The sequence below is a fragment of the Pongo pygmaeus genome, chromosome X, assembly GCF_028885625.2.
Source record: "Pongo pygmaeus isolate AG05252 chromosome X, NHGRI_mPonPyg2-v2.0_pri, whole genome shotgun sequence".
NCBI classification, from domain to species: domain Eukaryota; kingdom Metazoa; phylum Chordata; class Mammalia; order Primates; family Hominidae; genus Pongo; species Pongo pygmaeus.
In genome coordinates this window covers 48215356-48230630 of record NC_072396.2, presented here as the reverse complement: position 1 = coordinate 48230630, position 15275 = coordinate 48215356, and the positions used below count along the sequence as shown (strand labels likewise).

Here is a 15275-nt window from a genome sequence, read left to right as displayed (position 1 = left end):
AGGTGATCTGCCCGCCTCAGCCTCCCAAAGTGCTGGGATTACAGGCATGAGCCACCGCGCCTGGCCAGGTCTTTTCTTTTATTCCAATTCTCCATATCCATTCTTTATGCCTCCTCCCATGGGCAGCTGATCTAATGTGTTTGAACCTTGAAATTGTGTGATATTCTCTTAAAGCCTGAAGTATTGATTTATGAGTATGTATTTTTATTATATATAAAACATATCGTACTATGTTTCTCAATTCTGTTCCTTTTTTTCACTCATTCCTATGGTCTCTCCATATTTTAGTGTGTTTGTCTGGCTTTGTTCTTCAAATTGCTACATAGTATTTCACAATGTCCCCAGCACCACATCATACTTAACCACTCACCTAGTCATGGACGCTGAGCATTGTGTCCAAGTCCCATCTAATACAAACAATTCTGCAATCAACTTCTACATAAATGTTTCCTTACAGGGTATGAGAATTTCTCAGGGATGTGTAGAGAAGAGAGGATTTGCGCCTAATCATGGAGTATCTCATCCAGAATAGGACTGAGTACCACCATATTATTCTCAGATTAGCTGCACTGTACAAGTGTTCTGGCTTCCCCAGTGTTTCTGCTAACAATTAGTAGTACCAGTATTTCTCATTTTTTGGTCAATAGTGGGTATAAAGGGGTATCTCTCTCTTTTTTTTTTTTTTAACCTTGTGATGCAACAGTAGGGTATCTCATTTTTAATTTGGACATTTCATGATTTACCTGATACCTCTTTGAGCTTCCCTCCTATGAATTACCTTGTTCATAACATTGCCCTGGTTTCAATTGTGCCTCCTCAATTGTCTGTTTCTTACTGATCTGCATCCCATTTATTATTTGCCCCTTTTTCAGCCTTCTCTTCCTCATTTTCCCTATAAGCAAGGTTTCCCTAGGGACCTTTTCTCCTGTTCAGCCTTTTTCTTTTCCTTTTTTGTTTTTTGAGACAGAGTCTCACTCTGCCACCCAGGCTGGAATGCAGTGGTGCCATATCGGCTTACTGCAGCCTATGCCTCCTGGGTTCAAGCGATTCTCCTGCCTCAGTCTCCTGAGTAGCTGGGATTACAGATGTGCACCACCATACCCTGCTAATTCTTGTATATTTAGTAGAGATGGGGTTTTGCCACGTTGGCCAGGCTGGTCTCGATCTCCTGACCTCAAGTGATCTGCCTGCCTCAGCCTCCCAAAGTGCTGGGATTATAGGTGTGACCCACCGCACCCAGCCAGCTCCATATTTTCTGCTGCCTGAATTGTAATTATTCTATTCCTGATTTGATTTGCTGATTCCATTGTTTTTACTAGTTCATATTAAATGCTAATGACAGATATCTTTACCTAAAACATTCTATTTCTCTTGTCATGAGCATTATGAAACAAACCTACAATTGTTCTCCATTACCTAGTATATGACAATTAAACTCTTCTTTCAAAGAGATAAACAACATGGTCACATATTTCCAATTCAACTCGTATCTGTATATTTTCTGTAACCTCTGCTCAACTCCATTTTTAATATTTTCTTAATGTTGACCATATCTGATAGTCCTCCCTGAATCTGACTGTTTATTCTGTGCTCTGTCTATTCAGATGAGACATTTTCCAGCTTGTGATCAGTTCTCACCTGTCTCACAAAATGGCTCTTAATTATTCCAGCCTGTGTGGCTCTTTCCTTTTTCTCGTCCTCCATCCCACAAGAATTCTGAGAAAATCACAGGATTTTAGCATATAGGGTAACTGAGGCTTTTACCTCTATGTTTTTAGAAAGTCTCCAGAATTAAGAGCCTGTTTCAGGCTGAATGTGGTAGCTCATGTCTGTAAACTTTGGGAGGCCGAGGTGGGAGGATCACTTGAGGCCAGGAGTTCAAGACCAGCCTGGGCAACACAACAAGATTCCATCTCTATTTCAAAAAAAGAATTTAAGAAAAAAGAGCCTCTTTCTTTTTATAGAAAAATCTATTAATTTGACAAATAAGAATTGTATGTATTTATCATGTACAACATGATGTTTTGAAATATGTATACATGAAGAGCCTATTTCTTATAGTATAACTCAGAGTCTTACCGAGGGAGAAACCACAGACTAATGTGAACAGAGAATGGTTAACATAAAGATTCTTTGCAGCCGGGCATGGTGGCTCACACCTATAATCCCAGCACTTTGGGAGGACAAGACAGGTGGATCACCTGAGATCAAGAGTTCAAGACCAGCCTGGCCAACATGGTGAAACCCCATCTCTACTAAAAATACAAAAATTAGCTGGGCGTGGTGGCCCACACCTGTAATCCCAGTTACTCGGGTGGCTGAAGCAGGAGAATCACTTGAACCCAGGAGGAGGAGGTTGCAGTGAGCCATGGGACTGGAATAATGAGGGATTTGCTAGCAAAAAAAGAAACTCTGAAGAATAAAGGAATAGCAGATAGAAAGCACAGCAGGTTCTTCTAGGGTTGTGAGCGAGCATCCAAGGAAGAGGCTCCCTACTTCCCAGGGATGAAATTCAGACCTTGTAGGGAGGGCACAACCATGGCTCGAGGCAGGTAGAATACTTGCTGTGGTGCCTTTACTGGTGGAACTTGCTGGAAACCTGCCCTCTAGGATTCCAGGGAAAGCTGTTGATGTGGAGGTGACTCACTGGAGCTATTCCACTACAAATCGTCTGAGAGTAAACTGGGGGTTGTTGGGTGCTGCTGACTGTACAGCACTGTGGGGGCCTGCAGGAACTAGGTGCTTGGGAAGCCATATGAGATGCAGGAGCTGGATGCTGGAGAAGTCACCCACACTGCAGGAGCCGAGCTCTAGAGAAGACCGCGAGACCTGGGTACTGGGGACACTACATGTGCGTCAGGAGCCAGATGTTGGCAAAGATTCCCACACTACATGAGCCTGGTGCTAGACAGCTTGCCCCTGCTGGATGAGCCTGCTGAGTGAGCCCCCTAGAACCAGGAAGCAAACCCTCCTCATCCTGCAGTGTCTCTCTAGCATCTTACACTGACAAAGTTTAACATCGTGCCAGCTGGCAGAAGAAAAAAATATTTAAAGAGATCGAGATCCACTTTTTAAATTTTTAATTTTTATGGGTACATAGGTATATATATTTATAGGGTACATGGGATATTTGGGAGTTTTAGAGTTTTTTATTTTTGAGACAAAGTCTCGCTCTGTCACCTAGGCTGGAGTGCAGTGGTGCAATCTCGGCTCACTGCAACCTCCACCTCCCGGATTCAAGCGATTCTCCTGCCTCAGCCTCCCGAGTGGCTGGGATTACAGGTGCATGCCACCATGCCTGGCTAATTTTTGTATTTTTAGTAGAGACGGGGTTTTGCCATGTTGGCCAGGCTGGTCTCTAACTCCTGACCTCAGGTGATCCGCCTGCCTTGGCCTCCCAAAGTGCTGGGATTACAGGCACATGCCACCATGCCCAGCTAATTTTTGTATCTTTAGTAGAGACAGGGTTTTGCCATGTCTCAAACTCCTGGCCTCAAGTGATCCACCCACCGCGGCCTCCCAAAGTGCTAGGATTACAGACATGAGCCACCGCACCCAGCCTGCATGGGATATTTTGATACAGCATATAATGTGTAATAATCACATCAGGGTAACTGGGGCCAGATCCGTTTTTGTTGAGCAGGCAAGGAAGGGTGAATTTGGAACTGAGAGGCAAAACGTTGATAACCAGCACATTTATTCTTTAGTTTTCTGAAGTGGAGCATGTAGAAAATATTTAGTAAATGAATTTATTGAATTTGGGGATATAGGCAGAGGAGGAGATTTTTCCTCTTTCAGATGAAATTTTCAAGTGTCTGCTCAGAGGAATTGAAAGGAACATACATTATATTTGGAAAGGGAAGATGACTGCATGAAATGTTAACACTTTCACCCTTTGTGTATTTGTCCTTTCTGTTATAAAACTGTGCCAAACTGAGTATCAATATGAATGGTACAGTGTCTGCTTTACAAATTCATAGCAAACATAAGCTCCCTAGAGGTATACCAAAATTAGAGCTAATATTTAGAAAGACAATACATTTTGGATATGCACAGAGGAACAAAACAAGAGGCTAAATATAGATGTATGTCTTCCCCTACATGATAATTCTGAGGTGAATGGGTCCAGTTCAACAAGTCAACTCTAATCCTGACGGGTCATTCAGGGACCATGTTCTAAGTCACTCCTCTGGCATCTCCTGGGGCATTGTTGTCACCTGCCTAGTTAATGATGGGTCACTGTGGAGTCCAGTGGGAAGAGGGAAGAGGAAATAGAGGACATTTGCCCACTGTCTTAAAGCTGGCCTGCAAGTAGCATATATCACTTCTGCTCATATTCCACTGGTGAGAACACAGTGAGGCCAGTGGATGTAAGGCCCAGCTACGTTCTATTCCTGTGAAAGAAGGGGAGAATAGATCTCAGGGGAGGGCCTGCAGATTCTGCCACAGATAGCTTTCCCTTTCCTCTTTTACACACCTTGTTATAAGCATGTATTCCTGGAACCAATAGAAACTGCAGGTGGGGCCGGCACAGTGGCTCACACCTGTAATCCCAGCACTTTGGGAGCCCGAGGTGGGCAGATCACTTGAGGTCAGGAGTTCAAGACCAGCCTGGTCAACATGGTGAAACCCCGTCTCTAGTAAAAATACAAAAATTAGCTGGGCATGGTGGTGATGCCTGTAATCCCAGCTACTCGGGAGGCTGAAGCAGGAGAACCGCTTGAACCCGGGAGGCAGAGGTTGCAGTGAGCCGAGATCGCACCACCGCACTCCAGCCTGGGTGACAGAGCAAGACTCCATTTCAAAAAAAAAAAGAAAGAAAGAAACTTGTAGCTGGTTATAAAGTTGGAGTGCAGATGTCTATTTACTGTTTGTCTATGTCAGGATGCATGTTGCAACTAGTTTTCCTATAGATATAAAGGAATTGGTGTTTGAGGCATATAGATTTAATGTGCAAATTAATATTAAATTTGAAGGGCTCCACTCATAATGGTATAGAGGGAAAAGCAAGAAGAAGCAGAGAGCTTAGTAAAGTGGTGGAGCTGATATGTATTAAGAACATAAATTCTGAAATATTTCTTCCATGCCAGGCTTCCCCCTCACAGGCTGCAGTTTCTTCTGGTTACTCTACTCACAATCCAGGCCTCTTACATAGTGGAGCTGGACTCCCAGGGTTCAAATCCCATCTCTCCCACTTATTTAGCTATTTGATATTCAGCAAGTTGCATGACTTCTCTGTGCCTCTGTTTTCTCAATTGTAAAACAAATGATAATCGTAGCTACCTCATAGGGTTTAGTGAGGATTAAATGAGCTGTTTCATGTAAAGCACTTGTAACAGTCTCTGTGCATCATAAATGGTATACAGTTGTTTTGCATTTATTAAGTGTTCTATAAGAATGTTGTGTTGCTACATTATTACTACTGTATTGTCCTATGGGCTCTTCCATTTATCTGTGTTCATCCTGTCTGAGCTACATGTCCCCTCTAGCCTCTGCTAATTGTTCTTTGTGTCGTTTTCATTTCTTTCTTTTTCTTTTTAGGTGAGGCTATTGGGAAAATGCAGCAACAGGGAATTCCTGGAGGAATTTTCTTCCAGTGTGAGAGATTTGATCAACCCATAGGAGAAGATTCATTGTGTTCTATTTTAGAAGAACTGTGGCAAGATAATGACCAGCCAGAGCAATGTCAGGAAAACCAGAATAACCTTTTAAGTCATGTGAAAGTATTGATTAAGGAGAGGGGCTATGAACATAAAAACATTGAAAAAATAATTCATGTGACTACCAAGCTTGTTCCTTCAATTAAAAGACTCCATAACTGTGACACAATTTTGAAGCATACTTTAAACTCACATAGTCATAATAGAAACAGTGCAACAAAGAACCTTGGCAAGATTTTTGGAAATGGTAACAATTTCCCCCATAGCCCTTCCTCTACTAAGAATGAGAATGCTAAGACAGGAGCAAATTCCTGTGAACGTGATCACTATGAAAAACATCTCAGCCACAAACAAGCTCCCACCCACCATCAGAAAATTCATCCTGAGAAGAAGCTTTATGTGTGTACTGAATGTGTAATGGGCTTCACTCAGAAGTCACATCTGTTTGAGCATCAGAGAATTCATGTTGGAGAAAAGTCCCGTGAATGTGACAAAAGCAACAAACTCTTCCCCCAGAAACCCCAGGTTGATGTACATCTGAGTGTTTATACAGGAGAAAAACCCTATCTGTGTACTCAATGTGGGAAAGTCTTTACCCTCAAATCAAACCTCATTACACATCAAAAAATTCATACCGGGCAGAAACCCTACAAATGCAGTGAATGTGGAAAAGCCTTTTTCCAGAGATCAGACCTCTTTAGACATCTGAGAATTCATACAGGAGAAAAACCTTATGAATGCAGTGAATGTGGAAAAGGCTTCTCCCAGAACTCAGACCTCAGTATACATCAAAAAACTCATACCGGAGAGAAACACTATGAATGCAATGAATGTGGGAAGGCTTTCACAAGAAAATCAGCACTCAGGATGCATCAGAGAATCCACACGGGAGAGAAACCTTATGTATGCACTGACTGTGGGAAGGCCTTCGTCCAGAAATCACATTTCAACACACATCAGAGAATTCATACTGGAGAAAAGCCGTATGAATGCAGTGACTGCGGGAAATCCTTCACTAAGAAGTCACAACTCCATGTGCATCAAAGAATTCACACCGGAGAGAAACCCTATATATGTACAGAATGTGGAAAGGTCTTCACTCACAGGACAAACCTCACCACACATCAGAAAACTCATACTGGGGAAAAACCCTATATGTGTGCTGAATGTGGAAAGGCTTTTACTGACCAGTCAAATCTCATTAAACACCAGAAAACTCACACTGGAGAGAAACCCTATAAGTGCAACGGCTGTGGAAAAGCCTTCATATGGAAGTCACGCCTCAAAATACATCAGAAATCTCATATTGGAGAGAGACACTATGAATGCAAGGATTGCGGGAAAGCCTTCATCCAGAAATCAACACTAAGCGTGCATCAGAGAATCCATACAGGAGAGAAACCCTATGTTTGTCCTGAATGCGGGAAGGCCTTTATCCAGAAATCGCACTTCATTGCACATCATAGAATCCATACTGGAGAGAAGCCCTATGAATGCAGCGACTGTGGGAAATGCTTCACTAAGAAGTCACAACTCCGTGTGCATCAGAAAATCCACACAGGTGAGAAGCCCAATATATGTGCTGAATGTGGAAAGGCCTTCACTGACCGATCAAATCTCATAACGCATCAGAAAATCCACACTAGGGAGAAACCCTATGAATGCGGTGACTGCGGGAAAACCTTCACCTGGAAGTCACGCCTTAATATACATCAGAAGTCTCATACTGGAGAAAGACACTATGAATGTAGTAAATGTGGGAAAGCTTTCATCCAGAAAGCCACACTAAGTATGCATCAGATAATTCATACAGGAAAGAAACCTTATGCTTGTACAGAATGTCAGAAGGCCTTTACTGACAGATCGAATCTCATTAAACACCAGAAAACGCATAGTGGAGAAAAATGCTATAAAGCCAGTGACTGAGAAAGTCTTCACCTGGAAATCACAACTGGGTATGCATCAGGTATCTAATAGTAGGGAGGAGGAAGGCCTGTTGCTGCAATCGTTGTGCAGGGGCAAATGGGTATGAGAGACTGAGGCTTGAGTGAACTGAAGGCAAACAGAGCCAAGTATCCTTCAGTCCACTGGAAAGACAAGTTCCTGCATCACCACAGTGTATATGCAATTCTATGCATAGGAAGAGCCTTTAGAGAAAGCATTTGAGCGAAAGTCATGTTTGGTGACATGATTCATACAGACCTCTTGAGCTCCTGGAAATAGTAGAATTAAGACCTGAGGAGATGATTGTCATCTCTTATGCTTCACTTTTTGGATAAAGAACTTTTTAAATTCAGTACTGATTAGTTCAGCGTATCCTGGGACATAAAAGTACTCACTACTGGGAAAAACTTTTTCAAATTTCTGGGTTGAGGAGAAGAGTTTTCATTGTCCAAACACTGGCAGGGCACTGACATCAAGGCAGAAAACCTACTTGAGAATGCAGATATCTGTTTTTGTGATCATTGGCACTTAAGACACAGAAAAGATTCCCATGAAAAACTGTTTTTTCTTTCCTCTTCCCTTAGGAAGTCCTCATGGTATATCTATTTTAAGTGCAACAGAATTTTTAAATTTAAAGGTATAACTTTATGAATTGAGAAATTAGGCCTAGCTCTAGCCTATGTTACAGAAATATAGTCATTGAATGATACAAACATATAAAGGTAGTAGTGGTCTCATTATTAATTCTCTGCTGGGAGAGCAGGTGAGTCATACCCTATAAGAAGTATGCATGCCTTCTAACCTATGTCCCCAAAGCTGCCATTTGCATAAGCTGCAGGCCATAGATTCCTGATCCCCTCAGTAACTGACCCTACGACAATGGAACTGATCCACGGCACTCTAGATTTTCAGGCTAACCCACCAACACCCCTGCTTTCCTTGGGATTTCCTGAAAAAGAATGGTTGAAAAATTGAGTTTCACTTCCTAATATTTTGTTTTTCTTCCTATTTGGTTAAGGTATATTCATTTCCTACATGCACTTTAAGGGTAGTTTTGTGTAGACTGCTATGTGATAAAGTCATGTTGCATTGCAATTATTCTAAGACATAATTACAGTTTATCATAGTTGAATAACTGGAAGACTTCTCAAGAAAGAGCACTGCTCTTTTTTAACACTGATATATAAACACGTTCTCATTTTCCCTTAAACATTTTTTACAATACTCATAAAAAGGAACTTTCTTTCTAGGATGTAATCGTATTTTTATTTTATTTTAAAATCTTTTTATTAAACTATAATGTATACAGAAAATGCATATATCATAAACATACAGCTCAGTGCATTCTCAAAAACTGAACATACTCAGATCAAGAAACAGAACATGACCAGCACCCCAGAAGCCTTCCCCACTTTCCCTTCCAGGCAAGCCCCCAAGGGTATACACTATCCTGGCTTCTCACAGCATAGATTCATTTTGCCTGTTTTGTATTTTATATAAATTGAGTCAATTATATATCATATAATTGAGCCATATACTCTTTAGCATCTGTCTTCTGTCATTCACATTATGTATGTGAGGGTCATCCATATGTTGCATATAGTTGTAGATAATTCATTCTCATTGTCATGTTGTATCCCATTCTGTGAATATGCTGCAATATAATTTATCCATTCTACTGTTTGTAGACATTTGGGTTGTTTGCAGCTTGGGCTATTAGGAATTGTGCTGCTGTGTATTGGTGAACATCTGTATGTATTCCTGTTAGGTATGTACCTAAGTGTATCCATATGTTCAGCTATATGTTATAAAACCAGTTTTCAAGTGGTTGTACCAGTGTACACTCCCACCAACCCAGTATGCGAGTTCTAGTGCTCTACATGCTTGCCAACATTTGGCATTTTCCATCTTTTTTACTATAGCCATTAGTGGTGGGCATATAGTGATATGTCAGTTTTAGTTTTCGGTTTTATTTTCTTGTCCTTCAAACCATTGTAGTATCTCCCCAGGATAGATGAGTGATGGCTGAGACCTGAGACCTAGGCCTGTTCCTCACATGACTGCACCATTTTACATTCTATCAGTGTATGAGGGTTCTGGTTTCTCCACATCCTTACCAACTCTTATTATTATCAGTCTTTTTTATTATAGCTATCCTAGTACATGTGAAGTGATATTGTGATATTAATTTACATTGCCCTAATGATTAATAATATTGATCATCTTTTATTGAGAATCTTTGATGAAGTGTCTGTTTAAATCTTTTGCCCATTATCAGTTGGGTTATTTGTTTTTTTTTTATTGTTGAGCACTGAGAGTTTTTAAAAATATATTCTGGGTGTAACTTCACTATCAGTCCATTATCCTTGCAAAGGTTTTCTCCCAGTCTCTGGATTGTCTTTTCATTGTCTTAAGAGTGTCTTTTGAAGAACAGAACTGCTTATTTTGATGAAGTCCGTTCTTTCCATTTATTCACTTCTGGATTGTGCTTTGAGTGCTGTATCTAAGAAATCCTTGCCTAACCAAAGATTACAATGATTTTTTCCTGTGTTTTCTTCTAAAGGTTTAAGTTTTACATCTAGATCTAGCATGTATTTTGAGTTATATGGTGTGAAATGTGGATCCAAGTTCTTTTGTGTTTTTGTTTTGTTTTGTTTTGTTTTGTTTTTGCTTATGGATATTCAAATGTTTCCACACCATTTGTTTAAAAATACTACCCTTTCTCAATATTTTGACTTTTGTCAAAAGTCACTTGTCCAGGCCAGACATGGTGGCTCATGCCCTGTAATCCCAGTGTTTTGCAAGGCTGATGTGGGGGGATCACTTGAGGCCAGGAGTTCAAGACCAGCTTGGGCAACATGGCAAGATCCTGTCTCTAAAAAAATTTTTTTTTACATTAGCCAGGTGTAGTGGTGCATGCCTATAGTCCCAGTTACTCAGAAGGCTGGGGTGGGAGGATTGCTTGAGCCCAGGAGCTAGAGGCTGCAGGGAGCTATGATCCACACCACTGCACTCCAGCCTGGGTGACAGAGTGAGACCCAGTCTCTTAAAAAAGAAAAAACAATCACTTGTCCAGAGGTGGAGCTTCTGGAATGGTAGGGTGAGAAGCTCATCAAAACCCCTCCCCCAAAATCTTTTTTTAAATGGTCAAAAACTACCAAACCTTGATAAGAATACTGGGATCTATGGCATTTAGACTTGGAGCTGCTCCCATCCACAGCTCTGTGGGCATGGTAGCCATGAGGAATGGAAGCCTCACTGTAAATGGAGGGAGCTGACCTGACTCTGAGCTCCAGAGAAAAGCTCCATGCCTAGGGGTATTGTCAAAAACAACAGCAATGTTGGTAGCAAGTAATTGGGGAAGGCCAACCTCACAGCTGCCTGAGGCTGCAACATTGTTTGAGTGAACAGCAGACCAGACAAAAAATTAAAGGGATATGGAAAATAAGACAGCAGTAGTGGGAATTGATAAGCCCACACATATGCATGAGGATGTGGAAGGCTGTGTACATGACCACAAAATATCAGGTACCTGGATAAATGTGAGACCCTATACAAGCCTAAATGAATGCCAGCACAGACTTACAAGCAGACCGAACTTAATATGTGTACTCAAACTCACACATTTATCCCCTTAGCGGAAGCCATACTGGTTTGAGGTGTATAATCACAACTTCTAAGCAATCATTGGATAAAAATAAGCTATGCAGACCCACAGGTGACCCCAAGGAAACCAGGTATAAAAACGGAAAGAATTATTTAAAAACTAAACAGCCAGGTGTGGCAGCTCACACCTGTAATCCCAGCACTTTGGGAGGCTGAGGCAGGTGGATCACCTGAGGTCAGGAGTTCAAGACCAGCCTGGCCAACATGGTAAAACCCCATCTCTACTAAAAATACAAAATTAGCCAGGTGTGGTGGCGCATGCCTGTAATTCTAGCTACTTGGGAGGCTGAGGCAGGAGAATCGCCTGAACTTGGGAGGTGGAGATTGCAGTGAGCTGAAATCACACCACTGCACTCCAGCCTGGGCAACAAGAGTGAAACTCCATCTCAAAAAAAAAAAAACTAAGCAGAAACATCAGTAACTGCACACTGAGGGATGAAAAACTGTACAGAATTAGTCCCCACGAGTCCCTAAACAAACAAAAAACAACAGCAACAATAATAACTGTGGAGGGTGGGGTCATAATCCAGAATTACTAAAATATATATTATCTACAGTGTCAACTTTTTAACAATTATGAGACATGCAAAACAAACAAACTGCACACACGGAGAATTCTGGTCCATACACGGGAAAAAAAAAAATACCAGTCTACTAGAAACTGTCTCTGAGGATGTCCACATGTTGCATTTAATAGTTAAAGACTTGATGTCTTTATATATTAAATAGCCACGTGTGGTGGTACATGCCTGTGGTCCCAGCTAATCAGGAGGCTGAAGCAAAAGGATCACTTGAGCCCAGGAATTGGAGACTGCAGTAAGCCATGATAGTGTCACTGCACTCTAGCCTGGGCTACAGAGCAAGACACTGTCTCAAAAATAAAAAATAAAAAAAAATAAAATATCTAGTTAACCAAAAAAAAAGAGAGAGAGAGAAAGAACAAAAAAGATATGAGAGCTGAGGAAAACAAATCTCAAAATGGCAGATGTAAATCTATCCATATCAATAATTATATTAGAAATAAATGGACTAAATTCCCCAATCAAAAGGCAGAGACTGTCAGATTAGGATGAAGACAGGATCCAACCATATGCTACCTATAAAAGCCACACTTTAGATTCAAAGTTACAAATACACTAAAAGTAAAATGATGGAAAAATATCTAACATGCAAAGAGTAACATAAATGAGCTGGAGTGGCTATACTGATTTCTGGCAAAATAGAAATTTAGTTGGAAAATGTTACTAAACACGAAAGGGTCATTTTATAATGATACTATGGTCAATTCATCAGAAAAATATTTTTTTAATTTTATATACATTTATAAAATTGTATATCAATGTATATTTTATTAAAAATATATATTTAATAATATATATTTATAAAACTATATATATATATATCTAACAAAGGAGCCTCGAAACACACGGAGCAAAAAACTGACAGAAACAAAGGGAAAAATAGACAATTCAGACATAGCAGTTGGAGAATTCAATAACCCATTCTCAGGAATTAATAGAACAACTAGAAATAAAATCATCAAGGATATGGAAGACTTGAACAACACTATAAACCTGATGTGACCTAATTGACATCAATAGAGCACTGCACTCAACAACAGCAGAATACACATTATTTTCAAATACATATGGAACACACTCCAGGATAGATCTATGCTAGACCATAAAACATGTTTCAAAACATTTTAAAGGGCTTAAATTCTACGAAATATGTTTTCTGACTATAACAACTAGAAATCCATAAGAGAAGGAAATTGGAGAAACCCACAAATATTTAGAAATTAACACATTTCTTTTTTGTTTTGTTTTGTTTTGTTTTGTGTTTTGTTTTTGAGACAGAGTGTTGCTCTGTTGGTGAGGCTGGAGTGCAGTGGCATGATCCCGGCTCACTGCAACCTCCGCCACCTGGGCTCAAGCAATTCTCCTGCCCAGCCTCCTGAGTGACTGGGATTACAGGCACCTGCCACCACACCTAGCTTATTTTTGTATTTTTATTAGAGACGAGGTTTCACCATGTTGGCCAGGCTGGTCTCAAACTCCTGATCTCAGGTGATCCACCTGCCTTGGCCTCCCAAGTAGCTGGGATTACAGGCAACCACCGGGCCTGGCCAGAAATTAACACATTTCTAAATAAGCCATGAATGGGAAATTAGAAAGTACTGCATGAAAATGAAAACACAACATACCACAATTTATGGGATGCGACTAAAGCAGTGCTTAAAGGGAAATGTATAGCTTTAAATGCCTGTATTAGAAAAGGAGAGGGTGGCACGGTAGCTCATGCCTGTAATCCCAGGACTTTGGGAGGTCAAGGCGGGCAGATTGCTCAGGAGTTCGAGATAAGCCTGGCAAGAATGGCAAAACCCCGTCTCTACAAAAATTAGCCAGGTGTGGTGGCACGTGCCTGTAGTCCCAGCTACTTGGGATGCTGAAGCGGGAGGATCGCTAGAGCCCGGGAGGCGGAAGTTGCAGTGAGCTGAGATTATGCCACTGCACTCCAGCCTGGGTGACAGAGCGAAACTCCATCTCAAATAGAAAGAAAAGAAAAATGGAGAAAGATTTCAAACCAATAATCTAAGCTCCCACCTTAAAAATGTAGAAATGTAGCAATCTACACTTAAAGCAAGCAGAGGTAAGAAAATGATAAAGATTTGGATGGAAATCATTGCAATGGATAAATTTAAAAAACAATAAAGAAAATTTGTGAAACCAAAAGTTGATTCTTTGAAAAGATCAACACAATTGACAAATATTTAGATGGACCAAGAAGAGAGAAGACATATCACCAAAATTAGGAGGCAAGACCACTGACCCCACAGAAAGGAAAAGGATGACAAGATACTTCTATAAAAACTTTATGCTAATAAATTAGACAACTTGGACAAAATGGACAAATTTGTAAAAGTGCACCAATTATCCAAACTGACTCAAGAAGTCATAGAAAATATGAATAGAGCCAGGCACGGTGGCTCATGCCTGTAATCCCAGTACTTCGGGAGGCTGAAGTGGGCAGATCACGAGGACAGGAGATTGAAACCATCCTGGCCAACATGGTGAAACCCCGTCTCTACTAAAAATACAAAAATTAGCTGGGCATGGCGGCGGGTGCCTGTAATCCCCACTACTCGGGAGGTTGAGGCAGGAGAATTGCTTGAACCCGGGAGGCGGAGGTTGCAGTGAGCCGAGATCTCGCCACTGCACACCAGCCTAGCAACAGAGCGAGACTCCATCTCTGAAAATTAAAAAAAAGACAGAAAGAAAGAAAATATGAAAAGAGTTGTAATAAGTAAGTTAAAATCTGTTCACACAAGAAAAACCCAAAGCCAGATAGTTTAACTGATTAATTTTATTAAACATTTACAGGAGAAATAATACCAACACTCTACAAAATCTTTCAGAAGATAGAGGAGGCATGAACACTCTCCAACCCTATGAAGCCAGTATTGAAACCTAAGAAACCTCTGAGATGTAAGCCAAACAAACACATCACGAGAAAACTATATAGCAAATTAAATTTAGCAACCTATCAAGAATTATACATCGTGACCAAGTGGGGTTTACTCCAGTGATTCAAGGCTGTTTGAATTTTTTTTTTTTTTTTTTTTTTTTTTTGAGACAGGATCTCCTCCTGTCACTCAGGCTGGAGTGCAGTGGGATGATCACTAGGCTTACTGCAGCCTCAACCTCCTGGGTTCAAGTAATCCACCTCAGCCTCCCAAGTAGCTGGGACCACAGGCACATGCAACCACACTCAGCTGATTTTTGTATGTTTTGTAGAGACAGGGTTTCACCATGTTGTCCAGGCTGGTCTGAATTCCTGAGCTCAAGCAATCCACCTGCCTCAGCCTCCCAAAGTGCTGGGATTACAGGTGTGTGCACCCGGCCAGCCTTCAAAATTGAATCAAAGTAGCTTGCACCAATGTGATTCTGTGTAGCTGTTCTCTGGAACAGTAGTCATTTAGCTCCATCCACCTTTCCTCCCATC

The 15275-nt window shown here is 40.9% G+C and overlaps 1 protein-coding gene across 16 annotated transcripts in view; it reads left to right on the top strand.

Annotated features, from left to right (window-relative positions):
• ZNF41 (zinc finger protein 41) overlaps positions 1-9875 on the top strand; it is a 44225-nt gene extending 34350 nt beyond the window's left edge. For all 16 annotated transcript variants that reach the window (XM_063660875.1, XM_063660873.1, XM_063660871.1 and 13 more), the window contains one exon: positions 5542-9875. In XM_063660875.1, the coding sequence (XP_063516945.1) occupies positions 5542-7586 (2045 nt within the window). In that variant the 3' untranslated portion in view covers positions 7587-9875. The remainder of the gene's footprint in view (positions 1-5541) is intronic.
• Positions 9876-15275: the final 5400 nt, after the last annotated feature.